Below are 22,653 nucleotides of genomic sequence, written 5' to 3'. Positions count from 1 at the left end.
ATAGATCCACTAGACTATAAGGCGCACCCAGTGAATTTTAAGTGGAAGAACATTCTACCCCATAATAGATCCACCAGACTATAAGGCGCACCCACTGAATTTTAAGGGAAGAACATTCTACCCCATAATAGATCCACCAGACTATAAGGCGCACCCAGCGAATTTTAAGGGGAAGAACATTCTACCCCATAATAAATCCACCACACTATAAGGCGCACCCACCAAATTTTAAGGGGAAGAACATTATACCTCATAATAGATCCACCAGACTATAAGGCGCACCCAGCGAATTTTAAGGGGAAGAACATTCTACCCCATAATAGATCCACCAGACTATAAGGTGCACCCACTGAATTTTAAGGGGAAGAACATTCTACCCCATAATAGATACACCAGACTATAAGGCGCACCCACTGAATTTTAAGGGGAAGAACATTCTACCCCATAATAGATCCACCAGACTATAAGGCGCACGCACTGAATTTTAAGGGGAAGAACATTCTACCCCCATAATAGATACACCAGACTATAAGGCGCACCCACTGAATTTCAAGGGGAAGAACATTCTACCCCATAATAGATCCACCAGACTATAAGGCGCACCCACTGAATTTTAATGGGAAGAACATTCTACCCCATAATAGATCCACTAGACTATAAGGCGCACCCAGGGAATTTTAAGGGGAAGAACATTCGACCCCATAATAGATCCACCAGAATATAAGGTGCACCCAGTGAATTTTAAGGGGAAGAACATTCTACCCCCTAATAGATCCACCAGACTATAAGGCGCACCCAGTGAATTTTAAAGGGAAGAACATTCTACCCCATAATAGATCCACCACTGTTCTACAGTAACAACATCTCAAAATGTTCTATATTCCAGAGATTCACTGTTGTGTGAATAAACGCTGTGATATGGAATATATTACTTTTTGGAATATAGTACTTTATGGAATGTATTATTTGAAGAAATATATTACTTTATGGAATATAGTACTGGATTTACAGCTTAGAACCGTGGGGCTGTGGAGAAGCTATGAGGTGTAGTAAATCCCTGGAGGGTTGGTGTGGCGAGGTCAGGATGGCTCAGCTCGGCCAGTATTTACTCATGTGACACCTCAGCTCATTTCAGACATGACAGTAATAATAGGCTCCACATTTCCTTTTGGTGGCAGAACCCTCGCGCATGACCACACCTGCATCACATGACCACACCTGGATCACATGACCACACCTGGAGTCATTCACATCATAATCCTAATCAATCAATCAATCAATCAATGTTTACTTATATAGCCCTAAATCACAAGTGTCTCAAAGGGCTGCACAAACCCCTACGACATCCTCGGTAGGCCCACATAAGGGCAAGGAAAAACTCACACCCAGTGGGACGTCGGTGACAATGATGACTATGAGAACCTTGGAGAGGAGGAAAGCAATGGATGTCGAGCGGGTCTAACATGATATTGTGAGAGTTCAATCCGTAATGGATCCAACACAGTCGCGAGAGTCCAGTCCAAAGCGGATCCAACACAGCAGCGAGAGTCCCGTTCACAGCGGAGCCAGCAGGAAACCATCCCAAGCGGAGGCGGATCAGCAGCGCAGAGATGTCCCCAGCCGATACACAGGCAAGCAGTACATGGCCACCGGATCGGACCGGACCCCCTCCACAGGGTAGAGTGGGACATAGAAGAAAAAGAAAAGAAACGGCAGATCAACTGGTCTAAAAAGGGAGTCTATTTAAAGGCAAGAGTATACAAATGAGTTTTAAGGTGAGACTTAAATGCTTCTACTGAGGTAGCATCTCGAACTGTTACCGGGAGGGCATTCCAGAGTACTGGAGCCCGAAATGAAAACGCTCTATAGCCCGCAGACTTTTTTTGGGCTCTAGGAATCACTAATAAGCCGTAGTCTTTTGAACTTAGATTTCTTGCCGGGACATATGGTACAATACAATCGGCAAGATAGGATGGAGCTAGACCGTGTAGTATTTTATACGTAAGTAGTAAAACCTTAAAGTCACATCTTAAGTGCACAGGAAGCCAGTGCAGGTGAGCCAGTACAGGTATATATGTATGTATATATGTATATAAAGGTATATACAGTATAGGTATATATGTATGTATATATGTATATAAAGGTATATACAGTACAGGTATATATGTATGTATATATGTATATAAAGGTATATACAGTATAGGTATATATGTATGTATATATGTATATAAAGGTATATACAGTACAGGTATATATGTATGTATATATGTATATAAAGGTATATACAGTACAGGTATATATGTATGTATATATGTATATAAAGGTATATACAGTACAGGTATATATGTATGTATATATGTATATAAAGGTATATACAGTACAGGAGTAATGTGATCAAACTTTCTTGTTCTTGTCAAAAGTCTAGCAGCCGCATTTTGTACCAACTGTAATCTTTTAATGCTAGACATGGGGAGACCCGAAAATAATACGTTACAGTAATCGAGACGAGACGTAACAAACGCATGGATAATGATCTCGGCGTCTTTAGTGGACAGAATGGAGCGAATTTTAGCGATATTACGGAGATGAAAGAAGGCCGTTTTAGTAACGCTTTTAATGTGTGCCTCAAAGGAGAGAGTTGGGTCGAAGATAATACCCAGATTCTTTACCGTGTCGCCTTGTTTAATTGTTTGGTTGTCAATTGTTAGAGTTGTATTATTAAATAGAGGTCGGTGTCTAGCAGGACCGATAATCAGCATTTCCGTTTTTTTGGCGTTGAGTTTACATGGATATTTTTTATTATCACAAAATCTTTTGTCATTTTTATTGTTTTTAAAGTCAGGAAATATGTTCTTGGACACATGAGGACTTTGAATATGACCAATGTATGATCATGTAACTACTTCCTGTGGTATCCTCCAAAACTAACGAAAAGTATCATACAACAGTCTGCCATTTTTATTGAGTTTCATTCTAAAGTTGCAATAGAGTAGGGGCGGGAAGAACTGTAAGGGGGAGCACAAAAGAGGAAGCATTAGATTGGGACACACCATACTGAATAAGACATTTATGGTGGATATCACCGCCGTCACAATGTAAACAAATGCCATGGGTGGATCTACACCTGACATCCACTGTAATGATACCAAGTATAGGAGGTTTTTATAGTTGATAATACAATGTTTACATGGATATTTTTTATTATCACAAAAACTTTTGTCATTTTTATTGTTTTTAAAGTCAGGAAACATGTCCCTGGACACATGAGGACTTTGAATATGACCAATGTATGATCCTGTATCTACTTGCTGTGGTATCCTCCAAAACTAATGAAAAGTATCAAACTACAGTCTGCCATTTTTTATTCAGTTTTATTCTAAAGTTGCAATAGAGTAGGGGCGGGAAGAACTGTAAGGGGGAGCACAAAAGAGGAAGCATTAGATTGGGACACACCATACTGAATAAGACATTTATGGTGAATAAGACATTTATTCTTTATCAACACAAAATATTTTTTCCCTTTTTTAAAAATGTCATGTAAACAACATATATATGGTTTCTCCCGGCATAAGGCGCACCCATTAAATTTAAGGGGGAAAATTCTATTTTTCCACATAGTAGCCACACCGGACTATAAGGCGCACCCATTAAATTTTAGGGGGAAAATTCTATTTTTCCACATAATAGCCGCACCGTACTATAAGGCGCACCCATTAAATTTTAGGGGGAAAATTCTATTTTTCCACATAGTAGCCACACCGGACTATAAGGCGCACCCATTAAATTTTAGGGGGAAAATTCTATTTTTCCACATAGTAGCCACACCGGACTATAAGGCGCACCCATTAAATTTTAGGGGGAAAATTCTATTTTTCCACATAATAGCCGCACCGTACTATAAGGCGCACCCATTAAATTTTAGGGGTAAAATTCTATTTTTCCACATAGTAGCCACACCGGACTATAAGGCGCACCCATTAAATTTTAGGGGGGGGAAAATTTAATTTTTCCACATAATAGCCGCACCGGACTATAAGGCGCACCCATTAAATTTAAGGGGGAAAATTCTATTTTTCCACATAGTAGCCACACTGGACTATAAGGCGCACCCATTAAATTTTAGGGGGGGAATTCTATTTCTCCATATAATAGCCACACCGGACTATAAGGGGCACCCATTAAATTTTAGGGGGAAAATTCTATTTTTCCACATAGTAGCCACACCGGATTATAAGGCGCACCCATTAAATTTTAGGGGGAAAATTCTATTCATCCACATAATAGCCGCACCGGACTATAATGCGCACCCACTAAATTTTAGGGGGGAAATTCTATTTCTCCATATAGTAGCCACACCGGACTATAAGGCGCACTCATTAAATTTTAAGGGGGGAAATTCCATTTCTCCATATTATAGCCACACTGGACTATTAGGCGCACCCATTAAATTTTAGGGGGGAAATTCTACTTCTCCATATAATAGCCACACTGGACTATAAGGCGCACCCATTAAATTTTAGGGGTAAAATTCTATTTTTCCACATAGTAGCCACACCGGACTATAAGGCGCACCCATTAAATTTTAGGGGGAAAATTCTATTTTTCCACATAATAGCCGCACCGGACTATAAGGCGCACCCATTCAATTTAAGGGGGAAAATTATATTTTTCCACATAGTAGCCACACCGGACTATAGGGAGCACCCATTAAATTTTAGGGGGAAAATTATATTTTTCCACATGTTAGCCACACCGGACTATAAGGCGCACCCATTAAATTTAAGGGGGAAAATTCTATTTTTCCACATAGTAGCCACACTGGAATATAAGGCGCACCCATTAAATTTTAGGGGGGGAATTCTATTTCTCCATATAATAGCCACACCGGACTATAAGGGGCACCCATTAAATTTTAGGGGGAAAATTCTATTTTTCCACATAGTAGCCACACCGGATTATAAGGCGCACCCATTAAATTTTAGGGGGAAAATTCTATTCTTCCACATAATAGCCGCACCGGACTATAAGGCGCACCCACTAAATTTTAGGGGGGAAATTCTATTTCTCCATATAGTAGCCACACTGGACTATAAGGCGCACTCATTAAATTTTAGGGGGGGAAATTCCATTTCTCCATATTATAGCCACACCGTACTATAAGGGGCACCCATTAAATTTAAGGGGGAAAATTTAATTATTCCACATAGTAGCCACACCGGACTATAAGGCGCACCCATTAAATTTTAGGGGGAAAATTATATTTTCCCACATAATAGCCGCACCGGACTATAAGGCGCACCTATTAAATTTTAGGGGGAAAATTCTATTTTTCCACATAGTAGCCACACCGGACTATAAGGCGCACCCATTAAATTTAAGGGGGAAAATTCTATTTTTCCACATAATAGCCGCACCGGACTATAAGGCGCACCCATTAAATTTAAGGGGGAAAATTCAATTTTTCCACATATAGCCACACCGGACTATAAGGCGCACCCATTAAATTTAAGGGGGAAAATTCTATTCTTCCACATAATAGCCGCACCGGACTATAAGGCGCACCCACTAAATTTTAGGGGGGAAATTCTATTTCTCCATATAGTAGCCACACTGGACTATAAGGCGCACTCATTAAATTTTAGGGGGGGAAATTCCATTTCTCCATATTATAGCCACACCGTACTATAAGGGGCACCCATTAAATTTAAGGGGGAAAATTTAATTATTCCACATAGTAGCCACACCGGACTATAAGGCGCACCCATTAAATTTTAGGGGGAAAATTATATTTTCCCACATAATAGCCGCACCGGACTATAAGGCGCACCTATTAAATTTTAGGGGGAAAATTCTATTTTTCCACATAGTAGCCACACCGGACTATAAGGCGCACCCATTAAATTTAAGGGGGAAAATTCTATTTTTCCACATAATAGCCGCACCGGACTATAAGGCGCACCCATTAAATTTAAGGGGGAAAATTCAATTTTTCCACATATAGCCACACCGGACTATAAGGCGCACCCATTAAATTTAAGGGGGAAAATTCTACTTTTCCACGTAGTAGCCACACCGGACTATAAGGCGCACCCATTAAATTTTAGGGGGAAAATTCTATTTTTCCACGACTTCACCAGCCGGAATACATTGTGCTCGTCATTCCGCTGGAGAAAGACGAGGAGAGGAAGGAAGGGCGAATATTGTCATTTATGAAATCTTCTTCTGGAATGACACAACTGTTAAACAAATGTTAACGTGACAATAGCCTCTGGCCCCGGCTGACAGGACGGAGGCGATGAGGAGAAATGATTGTGAGCGCTTGGGAGGACGCGGAATACTAATGAGGAGGAGGAGGAGGAGGAGGAAGAAGAAGAGGCCCGCTCCTCTTCAGTGGTGATCACAGATCTTGGGGCTGAGGACGCGTGCAGAGAATAATTTACATGTGAAATATCATTTTGTGTCCTTGGCTGATTGTCCAGCATCCAGGCTTTGATGCTGATTAGACTCCATGATGACTCACCTTCTTCACTGTCCAGCTTCCAGCAGTCAAAAGATGTCTCCCAGTTCTGCTAGTTGGCTCATCAAGGCTTTAATTCGCCTTTTTTATTCTTTCCGGGCAATGAGGCGCACTTAAAAAATGTTTTTTCTCCTCAAAACTAGACAGTGCGCTTGATATAAGGAATCATTCTGGTTATACTTACCGACCTCCGAGCAATTTTATTCAAGAAGTGTGTCCAGTAGATGGCAATCACACATAAGAGATATGTGTAGACTGCGTTATTTTCTCAAAAATCGCCTTATAACTCGGTGCGCCTTATGTAGGTATTCATTATGCTTGTGCTTATCGCCCTCAAAACAATTCTATGTGGTACATGGTGTAATGATAAGTGTGACCAGTAGATGGCAGTCACACATACGAGATATGCGTGCACTGCAATTTGATGGTAGTCACACGTAAGAGATATGTGTGGACTGCACTATGATGGCAGTCACACGTAAGAGATATGTGTGGACTGCACTATGATGGCAGTCACACATAAGACACACGTGTAGACTGCAGTATGATGGCAGTCACACACAAGAGATACGTGTGGACTGCAATATGATGGCAGTCACACACAAGAGATACGTGTCGACTGCAATGTGATGGCAGTCACACATAAGACACACGTTTAGACTGCAGTATGATGGCAGTCACACATAAGACACACGTGTAGACTGCAGTATGATGGCAGTCACACATAAGAGATACGTGTAGACTGCAATATGATGGCAGTCACATACAAGAGATACGTGTGGACTGCAATATGGTGGCAGTCGCACATAGGACACACGTGTAGACTGCACTATGATGGCAGTCACACACAAGAGATATGTGTGGACTGCAATATGATGGCAGTCAGACATAAGTCACACGTGTAGACTGCAGTATGATGGCAGTCACACATAAGAGATACGTGTAGACTGCAGTATGATGGCAGTCACACACAAGAGATACGTGTGGACTGCAATATGATGGCAGTCACACACAAGAGATACGTGTCGACTGCAATGTGATGGCAGTCACACATAAGACACACGTTTAGACTGCAGTATGATGGCAGTCACACATAAGACACACGTGTAGACTGCAGTATGATGGCAGTCACACATAAGAGATACGTGTAGACTGCAATATGATGGCAGTCACATACAAGAGATACGTGTGGACTGCAATATGGTGGCAGTCGCACATAGGACACACGTCTAGACTGCACTATGATGGCAGTCACACACAAGAGATATGTGTGGACTGCAATATGATGGCAGTCAGACATAAGTCACACGTGTAGACTGCAGTATGATGGCAGTCACACATAAGAGATACGTGTAGACTGCAGTATGATGGCAGTCACACACAAGAGATACGTGTGGACTGCAATATGATGGCAGTCACACACAAGAGATACGTGTCGACTGCAATGTGATGGCAGTCACACATAAGACACACGTTTAGACTGCAGTATGATGGCAGTCACACATAAGACACACGTGTAGACTGCAGTATGATGGCAGTCACACATAAGAGATACGTGTAGACTGCAATATGATGGCAGTCACATACAAGAGATACGTGTGGACTGCAATATGGTGGCAGTCGCACATAGGACACACGTGTAGACTGCACTATGATGGCAGTCACACACAAGAGATATGTGTGGACTGCAATATGATGGCAGTCAGACATAAGTCACACGTGTAGACTGCAGTATGATGGCAGTCACACATAAGAGATACGTGTAGACTGCAGTGTGATGACAGTCACACATAAGACACACGTGTAGACTGCAGTATGATGGCAGTCACACATAAGAGATACGTGTAGACTGCAATATGATGGCAGTCACATACAAGAGATACGTGTGGACTGCAATATGATGGCAGTCGCACATAGGACACACGTGTAGACTGCACTATGATGGCAGTCACACACAAGAGATACGTGTGGACTGCAATGTGATGGCAGTCACACACAAGAGATACGTGTCGACTGCAATGTGATGGCAGTCACACATAAGACACACGTGTAGACTGCAGTATGATGGCAATCACACATAAGAGATACGTTTAGACTGCACTATGATGGCAGTCACACATAAAAGATATGTGTAGACTGCAATGTGATGGCAGTCACACATAAGAGATATGTGTAGACTGCAATATGATGGCAGTCACACATAAGAGATATGTGTAAACTGCAATGTGATGGCAGTCACACATAAGAGATACATGTAGACTGCACTACAATGGCAGTTACACACAAGAGATACGTGCAGACTGCAATATGATGGCAGTCACACACAAAAGATATGTGTAGACTGCAATATGATGGCAGTCAAACATAAGAGATATGTGAAGACTGCAATATGATGGTGGTCAAACATAAGAGATACGTGTAGACTGCAATATGATGGCAGTCACACAAAAGAGATACGTGTAGACTGCGATATGATGGCAGTCACACATAAGACATACGTGTAGACTGCAATATGATGGCAGTCACACATAAGAGATACGTGTAGACTGAAATATGATGGCAGTCACACATAAGAGATATGTGTTTTCTGCAATTTGATGTTCAATAAGTGACGCATGTTACTATGGTCTGGATCATGTTGCTTGTTATTTTCCGTTCGTTTTGGACTCTTCTGGTTCCTGTTTACACTCCCTTGTTTAGTTACCATGACGACCCATTAGTTTCACCTGCCTCAAGTAAAAAAAACGCACCAAGAGACGGTTATTTTTCAAGCCATAGACTCATGCTCTGAACTATTTGTCTCATGCCTTGCCAAGTAAGTTTTTTTTTATAATTCACTTCACACTATTCATGCCACAGTCAGCAAGTTTTGTTTCTTGTCCATAGTCCTGTCTTAGTGCTAGTTTTGGTATCCTGCGGTAAGTAGTGCTTTCGCCTTGTGCGCTATTTTGTTCTCTAATTTTTTAAGTCTAGATAATTAAATATGTTACTACCTTCACGCCTGATCCAGAGTAGTCCGTTTGCATCCCGGGAGAACAAACCCCACAGCAAGCTGCAACCGCCCCCGTCTTGAAAGCCCTTTTGTTTTCACTTTTTGAGTCTCGATAATTAAATATGTTCCTACCTTCCCACCTGGCCCACAGTAGTCTGTTTGCATCCTGGGAGAACAAACCCCGCAGCAAGCTGCAACCGCCCCCGTCTTGACAGCCCTTTTGTTTTCACTTTTTGAGTCTAGATAATTAAATATGGTCATACCTTCCCGCCTGGTCCAGAGTAGTCTGTTTGCATCCCGGGAGAACAAACCCCACAGCGAGATGCAACCACCCCCGTCTTGACAGCCCTTTTGTTTTCACTTTTTGGGTCTAGATAATTAAATATGTTCCTACCTTCCCACCTGGTCTACAGTAGTCTGTTTGCATCCTGGGAGAACAAACCCCACAGCAAGCTGCAACCGCCCCCGTCTTGACAGCCCTTTTGTTTTCACTTTTTGAGTCTAGATGATTAAATATGTTCCTACCTTCCCGCCTGGTCCAGAGTAGTCTGTTTGCATCCTGGGAGAACAAACCCCGCAGCGAGCTGCAACCGCTCCCGTCTTGACAGCCCTTTTTTTTTCACTTTTTGAGTCTAGATAATTAAATATGTTCCTATCTTCACGCCTGGTCCAGAGTAGTCCATTTGCATCCTGGGAGAACAAACCCCGCAGCAAGCTGCAATCGCCCCCGTCTTGACAGCCCTTTTGTTTTCACTTTTTGAGTCTAGATAATTAAATATGTTCCTACCTTCCCGCCTGGTCCAGAGTATTCTGTTTGCATCCCGGGAGAACAAACCCCACAGCGAGATGCAACCGCCCCCGTCTTGACAGCCCTTTTTTTTTTTCACTTTTTGAGTCTAGATAATTAAATATGTTCCTATCTTCACGCCTGGTCCAGAGAAGTCCATTTGCATCCTGGGAGAACAAACCCCGCAGCAAGCTGCAACCGCCCCCGTCTTGACAGCCCTTTTGTTTTCACTTTTTGAGTCTAGATAATTAAATATGTTCCTACCTTCCCACCTGGTCCAGAGTAGTCTGTTTGCATCCCGGGAGAACAAACCCCACAACGAGATGCAACCGCCCCCGTCTTGACAGCCCTTTTGTTTTCACTTTTTGAGTCTAGATAATTAAATATGTTCCTACCTTCCTGGTCCAGAGTTTTCTGTTTGCATCCTGGGAGAACAAACCCCGCAGCAAGCTGCAACCGCCCCCGTCTTGACAGCCCTTTTGTTTTCACTTTTTGAGTCAAGATAATTAAATATGTTCCTACCTTCCCGCCTGGTCCAGAGTAGTCTGTTTGCATCCCGGGAGAACAAACCCCACAGCGAGATGCAACCGCCCCCGTCTTGACAGCCCTTTTGTTTTCACTTTTTGAGTCTCGATAATTAAATATGTTCCTACCTTCCCACCTGGTCCACAGTAGTCTGTTTGCATCCTGGGAGAACAAACCCCGCAGCCAGCTGCAACCGCCCCCGTCTTGACAGCCGTTTTGTTTTCACTTTTTGAGTCTAGATAATTAAATATGGTCATACCTTCCCGCCTGGTCCAGAGTAGTCTGTTTGCATCCCGGGAGAACAAACCCCACAGCGAGATGCAACCACCCCCGTCTTGACAGCCCTTTTGTTTTCACTTTTTGAGTCTAGATAATTAAATATGTTCCTACCTTCCCACCTGGTCTACAGTAGTCTGTTTGCATCCTGGGAGAACAAACCCCACAGCAAGCTGCAACCGCCCCCGTCTTGACAGCCCTTTTGTTTTCACTTTTTGAGTCTAGATGATTAAATATGTTCCTACCTTCCCGCCTGGTCCAGAGTAGTCTGTTTGCATCCTGGGAGAACAAACCCCGCAGCGAGCTGCAACCGCTCCCGTCTTGACAGCCCTTTTTTTTTCACTTTTTGAGTCTAGATAATTAAATATGTTCCTATCTTCACGCCTGGTCCAGAGTAGTCCATTTGCATCCTGGGAGAACAAACCCCGCAGCAAGCTGCAATCGCCCCCGTCTTGACAGCCCTTTTGTTTTCACTTTTTGAGTCTAGATAATTAAATATGTTCCTACCTTCCCGCCTGGTCCAGAGTATTCTGTTTGCATCCCGGGAGAACAAACCCCACAGCGAGATGCAACCGCCCCCGTCTTGACAGCCCTTTTTTTTTTTCACTTTTTGAGTCTAGATAATTAAATATGTTCCTATCTTCACGCCTGGTCCAGAGTAGTCCATTTGCATCCTGGGAGAACAAACCCCGCAGCAAGCTGCAACCGCCCCCGTCTTGACAGCCCTTTTGTTTTCACTTTTTGAGTCTAGATAATTAAATATGTTCCTACCTTCCCACCTGGTCCAGAGTAGTCTGTTTGCATCCGGGGAGAACAAACCCCACAACGAGATGCAACCGCCCCCGTCTTGACAGCCCTTTTGTTTTCACTTTTTGAGTCTAGATAATTAAATATGTTCCTACCTTCCTGGTCCAGAGTTTTCTGTTTGCATCCTGGGAGAACAAACCCCGCAGCAAGCTGCAACCGCCCCCGTCTTGACAGCCCTTTTGTTTTCACTTTTTGAGTCAAGATAATTAAATATGTTCCTACCTTCCCGCCTGGTCCAGAGTAGTCTGTTTGCATCCCGGGAGAACAAACCCCACAGCGAGATGCAACCGCCCCCGTCTTGACAGCCCTTTTGTTTTCACTTTTTGAGTCTAGATAATTAAATATGTTCCTACCTTCCCGCCTGGTCCAGAGTAGTCAGTTTGCATCCCGGGAGAACAAACCCCACAGCAAGCTGCAACCGCCCCCGTCTTGACAGCCCTTTTGTTTTCACTTTTTGAGTCTCGATAATTAAATATGTTCCTACCTTCCCACCTGGTCCACAGTAGTCTGTTTGCATCCTGGGAGAACAAACCCCGCAGCAAGCTGCAACCGCCCCCGTCTTGACAGCCCTTTTGTTTTCACTTTTTGAGTCTAGATAATTAAATATGGTCATACCTTCCCGCCTGGTCCAGAGTAGTCTGTTTGCATCCCGGGAGAACAAACCCCACAGCGAGATGCAACCACCCCCGTCTTGACAGCCCTTTTGTTTTCACTTTTTGAGTCTAGATAATTAAATATGTTCCTACCTTCCCACCTGGTCTACAGTAGTCTGTTTGCATCCTGGGAGAACAAACCCCACAGCAAGCTGCAACCGCCCCCGTCTTGACAGCCCTTTTGTTTTCACTTTTTGAGTCTAGATGATTAAATATGTTCCTACCTTCCCGCCTGGTCCAGAGTAGTCTGTTTGCATCCCGGGAGAACAAACCCCACAGCGAGATGCAACCACCCCCGTCTTGACAGCCCTTTTGTTTTCACTTTTTGAGTCTAGATAATTAAATATGTTCCTACCTTCCCACCTGGTCTACAGTAGTCTGTTTGCATCCTGGGAGAACAAACCCCACAGCAAGCTGCAACCGCTCCCGTCTTGACAGCCCTTTTTTTTTCACTTTTTGAGTCTAGATAATTAAATATGTTCCTACCTTCCCGCCTGGTCCAGAGTAGTCTGTTTGCATCCTGGGAGAACAAACCCCGCAGCGAGCTGCAACCGCTCCCGTCTTGACAGCCCTTTTTTTTTCACTTTTTGAGTCTAGATAATTAAATATGTTCCTATCTTCACGCCTGGTCCAGAGTAGTCCATTTGCATCCTGGGAGAACAAACCCCGCAGCAAGCTGCAACCGCCCCCGTCTTGACAGCCCTTTTGTTTTCACTTTTTGAGTCTAGATAATTAAATATGTTCCTACCTTCCCGCCTGGTCCACAGTAGTCTGTTTGCATCCCGGGAGAACAAACCCCGCAGCGAGATGCAATCGGCTCCCGTCTTGACAGCCCTTTTGTTTTCACTTTTTGAGTCTAGATAATTAAATATGTTCCTTCCTTCCCGCCTGGTCCAGAGTAGTCTGTTTGCATCCCGGGAGAACAAACCCCACAGCGAGATGCAACCGCCCCCGTCTTGACAGCCCTTTTGTTTTCTCTTTTTGAGTCTATATAATTAAATATGTTCCTACCTTCCCGCCTGGTCCAGAGTAGTCTGTTTGCATCCCGGGAGAACAAACCCCGCAGCAAGCCGCAACCACCCCCGTCTTGACAGCCCTTTTTTTTTCACTTTTTGAGTCTAGATGATTAAATATGTTCCTACCTTCCCGCCTGGTCCAGAGTAGTCTGTTTGCATCCCGGGAGAACAAACCCCACAGCGAGATGCAACCGCCCCCGTCTTGACAGCCCTTTTGTTTTCACTTTTTGAGTCTAGATGATTAAATATGTTCCTACCTTCCCGCCTGGTCCAGAGTAGTCTGTTTGCATCCCGGGAGAACAAACCCTGCAGTTTGCTGTAAAGTTAAGTATTTTTATTTAGGAAAAAAAACATGTTTGGAAAGTATGATAATATACTGTAATATTTGTTGCAATATTGGATTCTATTAAAGTTTAAAATGTATATTTTTTTCTGTCAAAATGACAAAAAATGAAGTACTTTATTGACAAATAATCTCCAGGTGTTTGCGGGCCAGATAAATGTAGTGGCGGGCCCCATCCGGCCCCCGGGCCTTGACTTTGACACCTGTGCTCTATACTGTTCTGTACTGTACTAGAGTTGGTATAAAATCAATCCCAAAAGAGCTGAACATGTCTGTCAGCAAACCATCAGCAGTCCTCTAATCTGCACGTGTGAGATAAAACATAAATAAATAAAAAGCGGTGCCAGTCTCCTCGGGGCTTTAGAAGAAATTTTACCTTCTACCTCACTTTTTCACCGCGTGGAATTCAAATTTGTGCATCGCAAAAACATGACAAATAGCCGACTACTTTTGTGCGTAAGAGTCTGCGTTTGAGGACCTGAGGAAAGGCAAATAAAGTGTTTGATTCCCTGCTGATGGAAGGAGTTCACTCCCTTATGAAGACAGACAGGCCAGAGTTGTTGGTTAATTACTTTTCAGCGAAGGAGAAGAAATTAGTAAAGATCATTCTTGCCGGTGTCCAATAATAATAATAATAATAATAATAATAATAATGATAAGTCAATCACACTTTTGTATTTTGAATATTTTGCTCATTTTCTTCATATTGTAGAATGTATGTTCCTATTTGACTGTACTTAAATGTATGATAGACTGTATTTATGTTAGTCACATGTGAATAATGATGTATAATAGACTGTATTTATGTTATTCACATGTGAATATTGCTGTATAATAGACTGTATTTATATTATTCACATGTGAATAATGCTGTATAATAGACTGTATTTATATTATTTACGTGTGAATATTGCTGTATAATAGACTGTATTTATATTATTCACATGAGAATAATGCTGTATAATAGACTGTATTTTTATATTATTCACATGTGAATAATTCAGTATAATAGACAGTATTTATATCATTCACATGTGAATAATGCTGCATAATAGACTATATTTATGTTACTCACATGTGAGTAAGACTGTATATTAGACTGTATTTATACAATTCACATGTGAATAATGCAGTATAATAGACTGTATTTATGTTATTCGAATGTGAATAATGCTGTATAATAGACTGTATTTATACAATTTACATGTGAATAATGCTGTATAATAGACTGTATTTATATTAGTCACATGTGAATAATGCTGTAAAATAGACTGTATTTATGTTATTAACATGTGAATAATGCTGTATAATAGACAGTATTTATATCATTCACATGTGAATAATGCTGTATAATAGACTATATTTATGTTACTCACATGTGAGTAAGACTGTATATTAGACTGTATTTATACAATTCACATGTGAATAATGCAGTATAATAGACTGTATTTATATTATTCACATGTGAATAATGCTGTATAATAGACTGTATTTATGTCATTAACATGTAAATAATGCCGTATAATAGACTGTATTTATATCATTCACATGTGAATAATGCTGTATAATAGACTGTATTTTTATATTATTCACATGTGAATAATGCTGCAAAATAGACTATATTTATGTTACTCACATGTGAGTAAGACTGTATAATAGACTGTATTTATATTAGTCACATGTGAATAATGTTGTATAATAGACTGTATTTTTATATTATTCACATGTGAATAATGCTGTATAATAGACTGTATTTATGTTATTCACATGTGAATAATGCTCTATAATAGACTGTATTTATATTATTCACATGTGAATAATGCTGTATAATAGAATGTATTTATGTTATTCACATGTGAATAATTTAGTATAATAGACAGTATTTATATCATTCACATGTGAATAATGCTGCATAATAGACTATATTTATGTTACTCACATGTGAGTAAGACTGTATATTAGACTGTATTTATATTTTTCACATGTAAATAATGCCATATAATAGACTGTATTTATATCATTCACATGTAAATAATGCTGTATAATAGACTGTATTTATATTATTCACATGAGAATAATGCTGTATAATAGACTGTATTTTTATATTATTCACATGTGAATAATGCTGTATAATAGACTGTATTTTTATATTATTCACATGTGAATAATGCTGTATAATAGACTGTATTTTTATATTATTCACATGTGAATAATGCTGTATAATAGACTGTATTTATATTATTCACATGAAAATAATGCTGTATAATAGACTGTATTTTTATATTATTCACATGTGAATAATGCTGTATAATAGACTGTATTTATATTATTCACATGAGAATAATGTTGTATAATAGACTGTATTTTTATATTATTCACATGAGAATAATGCTGTATAATAGACTGTATGTATATTATTCACATGTGAATAATGCTGTATAATGGACTGTATTCTTATTATTCACATGTGAATAATGCTGTATAATAGACTGTATTTATATTATTCACATGTGAATAATGCTGTACAATAGACTGTATTTATATCATTCACATGTGAATAATGCTGTATAATAGACTGTATTCTTATTATTCACATGTGAATAATGCTGTATAATAGACTGTATTCTTATTATTCACATGTGAATAATGCTGTATATTAGACTGTATTTATATTATTCACATGTGAATAATGCTGTATAATAGACTGTATTTATTTTATGCACATGTGAAAAATGCTGTATAATAGACTGTATTTATATTATTCACATGTGAATAATGCTCGATAATAGACTGTATTTATATTATTCACATGTGAATAATGCTGTATAATAGATTGTATTCATGTTATACACATGTGAATAATGCTGTATAATAGACTGTATTTATGTCATTAACATGTGAATAATGCTGTATAATAGACTGTATTTATATCATTCACATGTGAATAATGCTGTATAATAGACTGTATTCTTATTATTCACATGTGAATAATGCTGTATAATAGACTGTATTTATGTTATGCACATGTGAATAATGCTGTATAATAGACTGTATTTATATTATTCACATGTGAATAATGCTGTGTAATAGACTGTATTTATGTTATTCACATGTGAATAATGCTCGATAATAGACTGTATTTATATTATTCACATGTGAATAATGCTGTATAATAGATTGTATTCATGTTATACACATGTGAATAATGCTGTATAATAGACTGTATTTATGTCATTAACATGTGAATAATGCTGTATAATAGACTGTATTTATATCATTCACATGTGAATAATGCTGTATAATAGACTGTATTCTTATTATTCACATGTGAATAATGCTGTATAATAGACTGTATTTATGTTATGCACATGTGAATAATGCTGTATAATAGACTGTATTTATATTATTCACATGTGAATAATGCTGTGTAATAGACTGTATTTATGTTATTCACATGTGAATAATGCTCGATAATAGACTGTATTTATATTATTCACATGTGAATAATGCTGTATAATAGATTGTATTCATGTTATACACATGTGAATAATGCTGTATAATAGACTGTATTTATGTCATTAACATGTGAATAATGCTGTATAATAGACTGTATTTATATCATTCACATGTGAATAATGCTGTATAATAGACTGTATTCTTATTATTCACATGTGAATAATGCTGTATAATAGACTGTATTTATGTTATGCACATGTGAATAATGCTGTATAATAGACTGTATTTATATTATTCACATGTGAATAATGCTGTGTAATAGACTGTACTTATAATATTGACATATGACATTATCTCCAGACTTCTTCTGTTTGTTTGATAATGGTCACTACTGCCACAAGTGGTGGACAAGTGTATTACAAACGGACCACAGCTGAGAAACAGATATTTCCAAGCCAGCCCCCTCGAAGACAATAGCCCCCAGCCCTATGGTAAAAACACTGTCTTAGAGGAAGAATATAAGCATTTTTTTTTTTTTTTTTGCTAGTGGCAGGTTGACTTGGAACATAAATCCTGTAAATAACGAGGACCTACTGTACTCTCCTACTGTGCTTGAAATGAAATCAATGATTACTAATTTCATTTATAATCTTACCTTGTTGTTGTTTTCTGGATTTTCTCCCTCTTTCCACCAAAAACATTCTGGACTGCTCCTGTCCATGAAAGCGGGGCTGTACTTGCCAGAATCCACCGGGGGATGGAATAAGTATTTGCTGCACTGCTGGTTTCTGCAGATCCATGGTTACAACCTTCCCTCTGTGGCCGAGCATAACAAAGCAATAAAAACATAATATTAAATGTTATTATTGTTACTTTCTGATCCACAAAAGCCAAAAGCAGTGAAGATCTCACGTTGTGTGAATGATGAATAAAAGAATGTCGCTTTTTGATCCAAGGTCACAGGCATTCAATGTTTAGTTTCGGCCTTGTGGCTTACAACGCTGCTTTCTCCAGATTCTCTGAACTTTTTGATGATATTACGGAGCGTAGATGGTGAAATCCCTAAATTCCTTGCAATAGCTGCTTGAGAAATGTTCCTGAACAATTTGACCGACTGTAGTTACTGACTAGTGGATTTTCTGAGCCCATGTGGTGATATCCTTTACACACTGATGTGGCTTTTTGGTGCGTAATATCATGGCTTACGTGCAGTGTTCAACAGTCTCCCCTCTCATTTTGCACCACACATTTTTCAGGTTTGGACTACAGGCAGGCCAGTCTAGTACCCGCAGTCTTTTACTATGAATCACACTGCTTTAACACGTGGCTTGACATCGTCTTGCTGAAATAAGCAGGGGCGTCCATGATAACGCTGCTTGAATGGCAACACATGTTGCTCCAAAAGCTGTATATACCTTTTAGCATTAATGCTAATACACCCCCATACCATCACACATGCTGACTACCACACTTTCACCCTACAACAATCACTAATACACCCCCATACCATCACACATGCTGACTACCACACTTTCACCCTACAACAATCACTAATACACCCCCATACCATCACACATGCTGACTACCACACTTTCACCCTACAACAATCACTAATACACCCCCATACCATCACACATGCTGACTACCACACTTTCACCCCAGAACAGTCCAGATAGTTATTTTCCTCTTTGGACCAGTTTCCAAATACAATTAGAAATGTGGACTCGTCAGACCACGGAACACTTTTCCACTTTGCATCAGTCCATCTTAGAGGAAGCTCGGGCCCAGCAAAGCGTTTCTGGGTGTTGTTGACGAATAGCTTTGGCTTTGCATAGTAGAGTTTTAACTTGCGTTTTACAGATGTAGCGACAAACCGTCGTTACTGACGGTGCTTTTCTGAAGTGTTCCTGAGCCCACGTGGTGATATCCTTTACACACCGATGTGGCTTTTTGGTGCAGTAACGCCTGAGGCGTCCAAGGTGCGTAATATCATGGCTTACGTGCAGTGTTCAACAGTCTCCCCTCTGATATTTTAGCCTTCATTTTGCACCACACATTTTTCAGGTTTGGACTACAGGCAGGCCAGTCTAGTACCCTGCAGTCTTTTACTATGAATCACACTGCTTTAACACGTGGCTTGACATCGTCTTGCTGAAATAAGCAGGGGCGTCCATGATAACGCTGCTTGAATGGCAACATATGTTGCTCCAAAAGCTGTATATACCTTTTAGCATTAATGCTAATACACCCCCATACCATCACACATGCTGACTACCACACTTTCACCCCAGAACAGTCCAGATAGTTATTTTCCTCTTTGGACCAGTTTCCAAATACAATTAGAAATGTGGACTCGTCAGACCACGGAACACTTTTCCATTTTGCATCAGTCCATCTTAGAGGAAGCTCGGGCCCAGCGAAGCGTTTCTGGGTGTTGTTGACGAATAGCTTCGGCTTTGCGTAGTAGACTTTTAACTTGCATTTTACAGATGTAGCGGCAAACCGTGGTTACTGACGGTGCTTTTCTGAAGTGTTCCTGAGCCCACGTGGTGATATCCTTTACACACTGATGTGGCTTTTTGGTGCAGTACCGCCTGAGGCATCCAAGGTGCGTAATATCATGGCTTACGTGCAGTTTTCAACAGTCTCCCCTCTGATATTTTAGCCTTCATATTGCACCACACATTTTTCAGGTTTGGACTACAGGCAGGCCAGTCTAGTACCCGCAGTCTTTTACTATGAATCACACTGCTTTAACACGTGGCTTGACATCGTCTTGCTGAAATAAGCAGGGGCGTCCATGATAACGCTGCTTGAATGGCAACATATGTTGCTCCAAAAGATGTATATACCTTTTAGCATTAATGCTAATACACCCCCATACCATCACACATGCTGACTACCACACTTTCACCCCAGAACAGTCCAGATAGTTATTTTCCTCTTTGGACCAGTTTCCAAATACAATTAGAAATGTGGACTCGTCAGACCACGGAACACTTTTCCACTTTGCATCAGTCCATCTTAGAGGAAGCTCGGGCCCAGCGAAGCGTTTCTGGGTGTTGTTGACGAATAGCTTTGGTTTTGCGTAGTAGAGTTTTAACTTGCATTCTACAGATGTAGCGGCAAACCGTGGTTACTGACGGTGCTTTTCTGAAGTGTTCCTGAGCCCACGTGGTGATATCCTTTACACACTGATGTGGCTTTTTGGTGCAGTACCGCCTGAGGCGTCCAAGGTGCGTAATATCATGGCTTACGTGCAGTGTTCAACAGTCTCCCCTCTGATATTTTAGCCTTCATATTGCACCACACATTTTCCAGGTTTGGACTACAGGCAGGCCAGTCTAGTACCCTGCAGTCTTTTACTATGAATCACACTGCTTTAACACGTGGCTTGACATCGTCTTGCTGAAATAAGCAGGGGCGTCCATGATAACGCTGCTTGAATGGCAACATATGTTGCTCCAAAAGCTGTATATACCTTTTAGCATTAATGCTAATACACCCACATACCATCACACATGCTGACTACCACACTTTCACCCCAGAACAGTCCAGATAGTTATTTTCCTCTTTGGACCAGTTTCCAAATACAATTAGAAATGTGGACTCGTCAGACCACGGAACACTTTCCCACTTTGCATCAGTCCATCTTAGAGGAAGCTCGGGCCCAGCGAAGCGTTTCTGGGTGTTGTTGACGAATTGCTTTGGCTTTGCGTAGTAGAGTTTTAACTTGCATTTTACAGATGTAGCGGCAAACCGTGGTTACTGACGGTGCTTTTCTGAAGTGTTCCTGAGCCCACGTGGTGATATCCTTTACACACCGATGTGGCTTTTTTGGTGCAGTACCGCCTGAAGCGTCCAAGGTGCGTAATATCATGGCTTACGTGCAGTGTTCAACAGTCTCCCCTCTGATATTTTAGCCTTCATATTGCACCACACATTTTCCAGGTTTGGACTACAGGCAGGCCAGTCTAGTACCCGCAGTCTTTTACTATGAATCACACTGCTTTAACACGTGGCTTGACATCGTCTTGCTGAAATAAGCAGGGGCGTCCATGATAACGCTGCTTGAATGGCAACATATGTTGCTCCAAAAGCTGTATATACCTTTTAGCATTAATGCTAATACACCCCCATACCATCACACATGCTGACTACCACACTTTCACCCCAGAACAGTCCAGATATTACGGAGATGAAAGAAGGCCATTTTAGTAACGCTTTTAATGTGTGACTCAAAGGAGAGAGTTGGGTCGAAGATAATACCCAGATTTTTTTACCGTGTCGCCTTGTTTAATTGTTTGGTTGTCAAATGTTAGAGTTGTATTATTAAATAGAGGTCGGTGTCTAGCAGGACCGATAATCAGCATTTCCGTTTTTTTGGCGTTGAGTTGCAAAAAGTTAGCGGACATCCATTGCTTAATTTCATTAACACACGCCTCCAGCTGACTACAATCCGGCGTGTTGGTCAGCTTTAGGGGCATGTAGAGTTGGGTGTCATCAGCATAGCAGTGAAAGCTAACACCGTATTTGCGTATGATGTCACCTAGCGGCAGCATGTAGATGCTGAAGAGTGCAGGGCCAAGGACCGAACCCTGGGGAACTCCACACGTTACCTTAACATAGTCCGAGGTCACATTGTTATGGGAGACGCACTGCATCCTATCAGTAAGATAAGAGTTAATCCATCGTTAGCAATAGATCATTAGTCAAAATATTACTTATGTAGTAATAAATATTGAATACATGATGGTTAGTTTTGATTCACATTATGAGATGAATGACATCATCTCATTCTTCAATAAGTCTCAGAGTGTTTACATGAACATGAAAAAGGAACAGACTTACCTGTAACAAGAAGAAAACAATATTTACACTTTACCAGTAAAATGAATGACATCATACTGTAGAGTAATAATTACATCATTGCTTTAGAATGTGAGGATGAAAGAAAAAAAAGAAGCACAGGCTCTTTATAAATCATACAGACCTGCACGGACTGGAAATTAGGCTGCAGTTTCCCTTAATGGACAACAGAGGGCGCTATAACACAATCTGGTACAAGGCGTAATAATGCAGTATGTGGGCGCTAAATAACAAAAAGAGAAGGGTTTTGACAAAATTAATAATACCTGTTTATGTGACTATTTTAAAAAAAAGAAGTTTTTTTTTTTCAGGTGCAAACAGTTAAAAACAATTGTCTTGACGGGGATTATAATTCCCACCAGGATCTGGACTGTGAGTACGGATTACCAGGAGTCTCCAGGGGGCCGGGCTA

The 22,653-nt window shown here is 40.6% G+C and overlaps 1 protein-coding gene across 5 annotated transcripts in view; it reads right to left on the bottom strand.

Moving 5' to 3' along the window:
* vstm2l (V-set and transmembrane domain containing 2 like) overlaps positions 1-22,653 on the bottom strand; it is a 214,102-nt gene that overhangs the window by 188,954 nt on the left and 2,495 nt on the right. The window contains exons 1-2 of one of the 5 annotated variants that reach the window (XM_061875403.1): positions 18,028-18,167; positions 13,831-13,889 (exon numbers count right to left, since the gene is read on the bottom strand). Coding sequence is in view for 1 of the 5 variants with exons in the window: in XM_061875407.1 (XP_061731391.1) it covers positions 18,028-18,172 (145 nt within the window). In the remaining 4 variants the exon portion in view is untranslated. Of the gene's footprint in view, positions 1-9,772; positions 9,818-10,034; positions 10,090-13,830; positions 13,890-18,027; positions 18,189-22,653 lie in introns of those variants that run through there. The other 4 variants (XM_061875407.1, XM_061875406.1, XM_061875404.1 and 1 more) reach the window with 4 other exon arrangements.

The sequence above is a fragment of the Nerophis ophidion genome, linkage group LG16 (assembly GCF_033978795.1).
Source record: "Nerophis ophidion isolate RoL-2023_Sa linkage group LG16, RoL_Noph_v1.0, whole genome shotgun sequence".
NCBI classification, from domain to species: Eukaryota; Metazoa; Chordata; class Actinopteri; order Syngnathiformes; family Syngnathidae; genus Nerophis; species Nerophis ophidion.
Note: the sequence above shows the minus strand (reverse complement) of the source record. Positions and strands in the feature narration are given on the sequence as shown.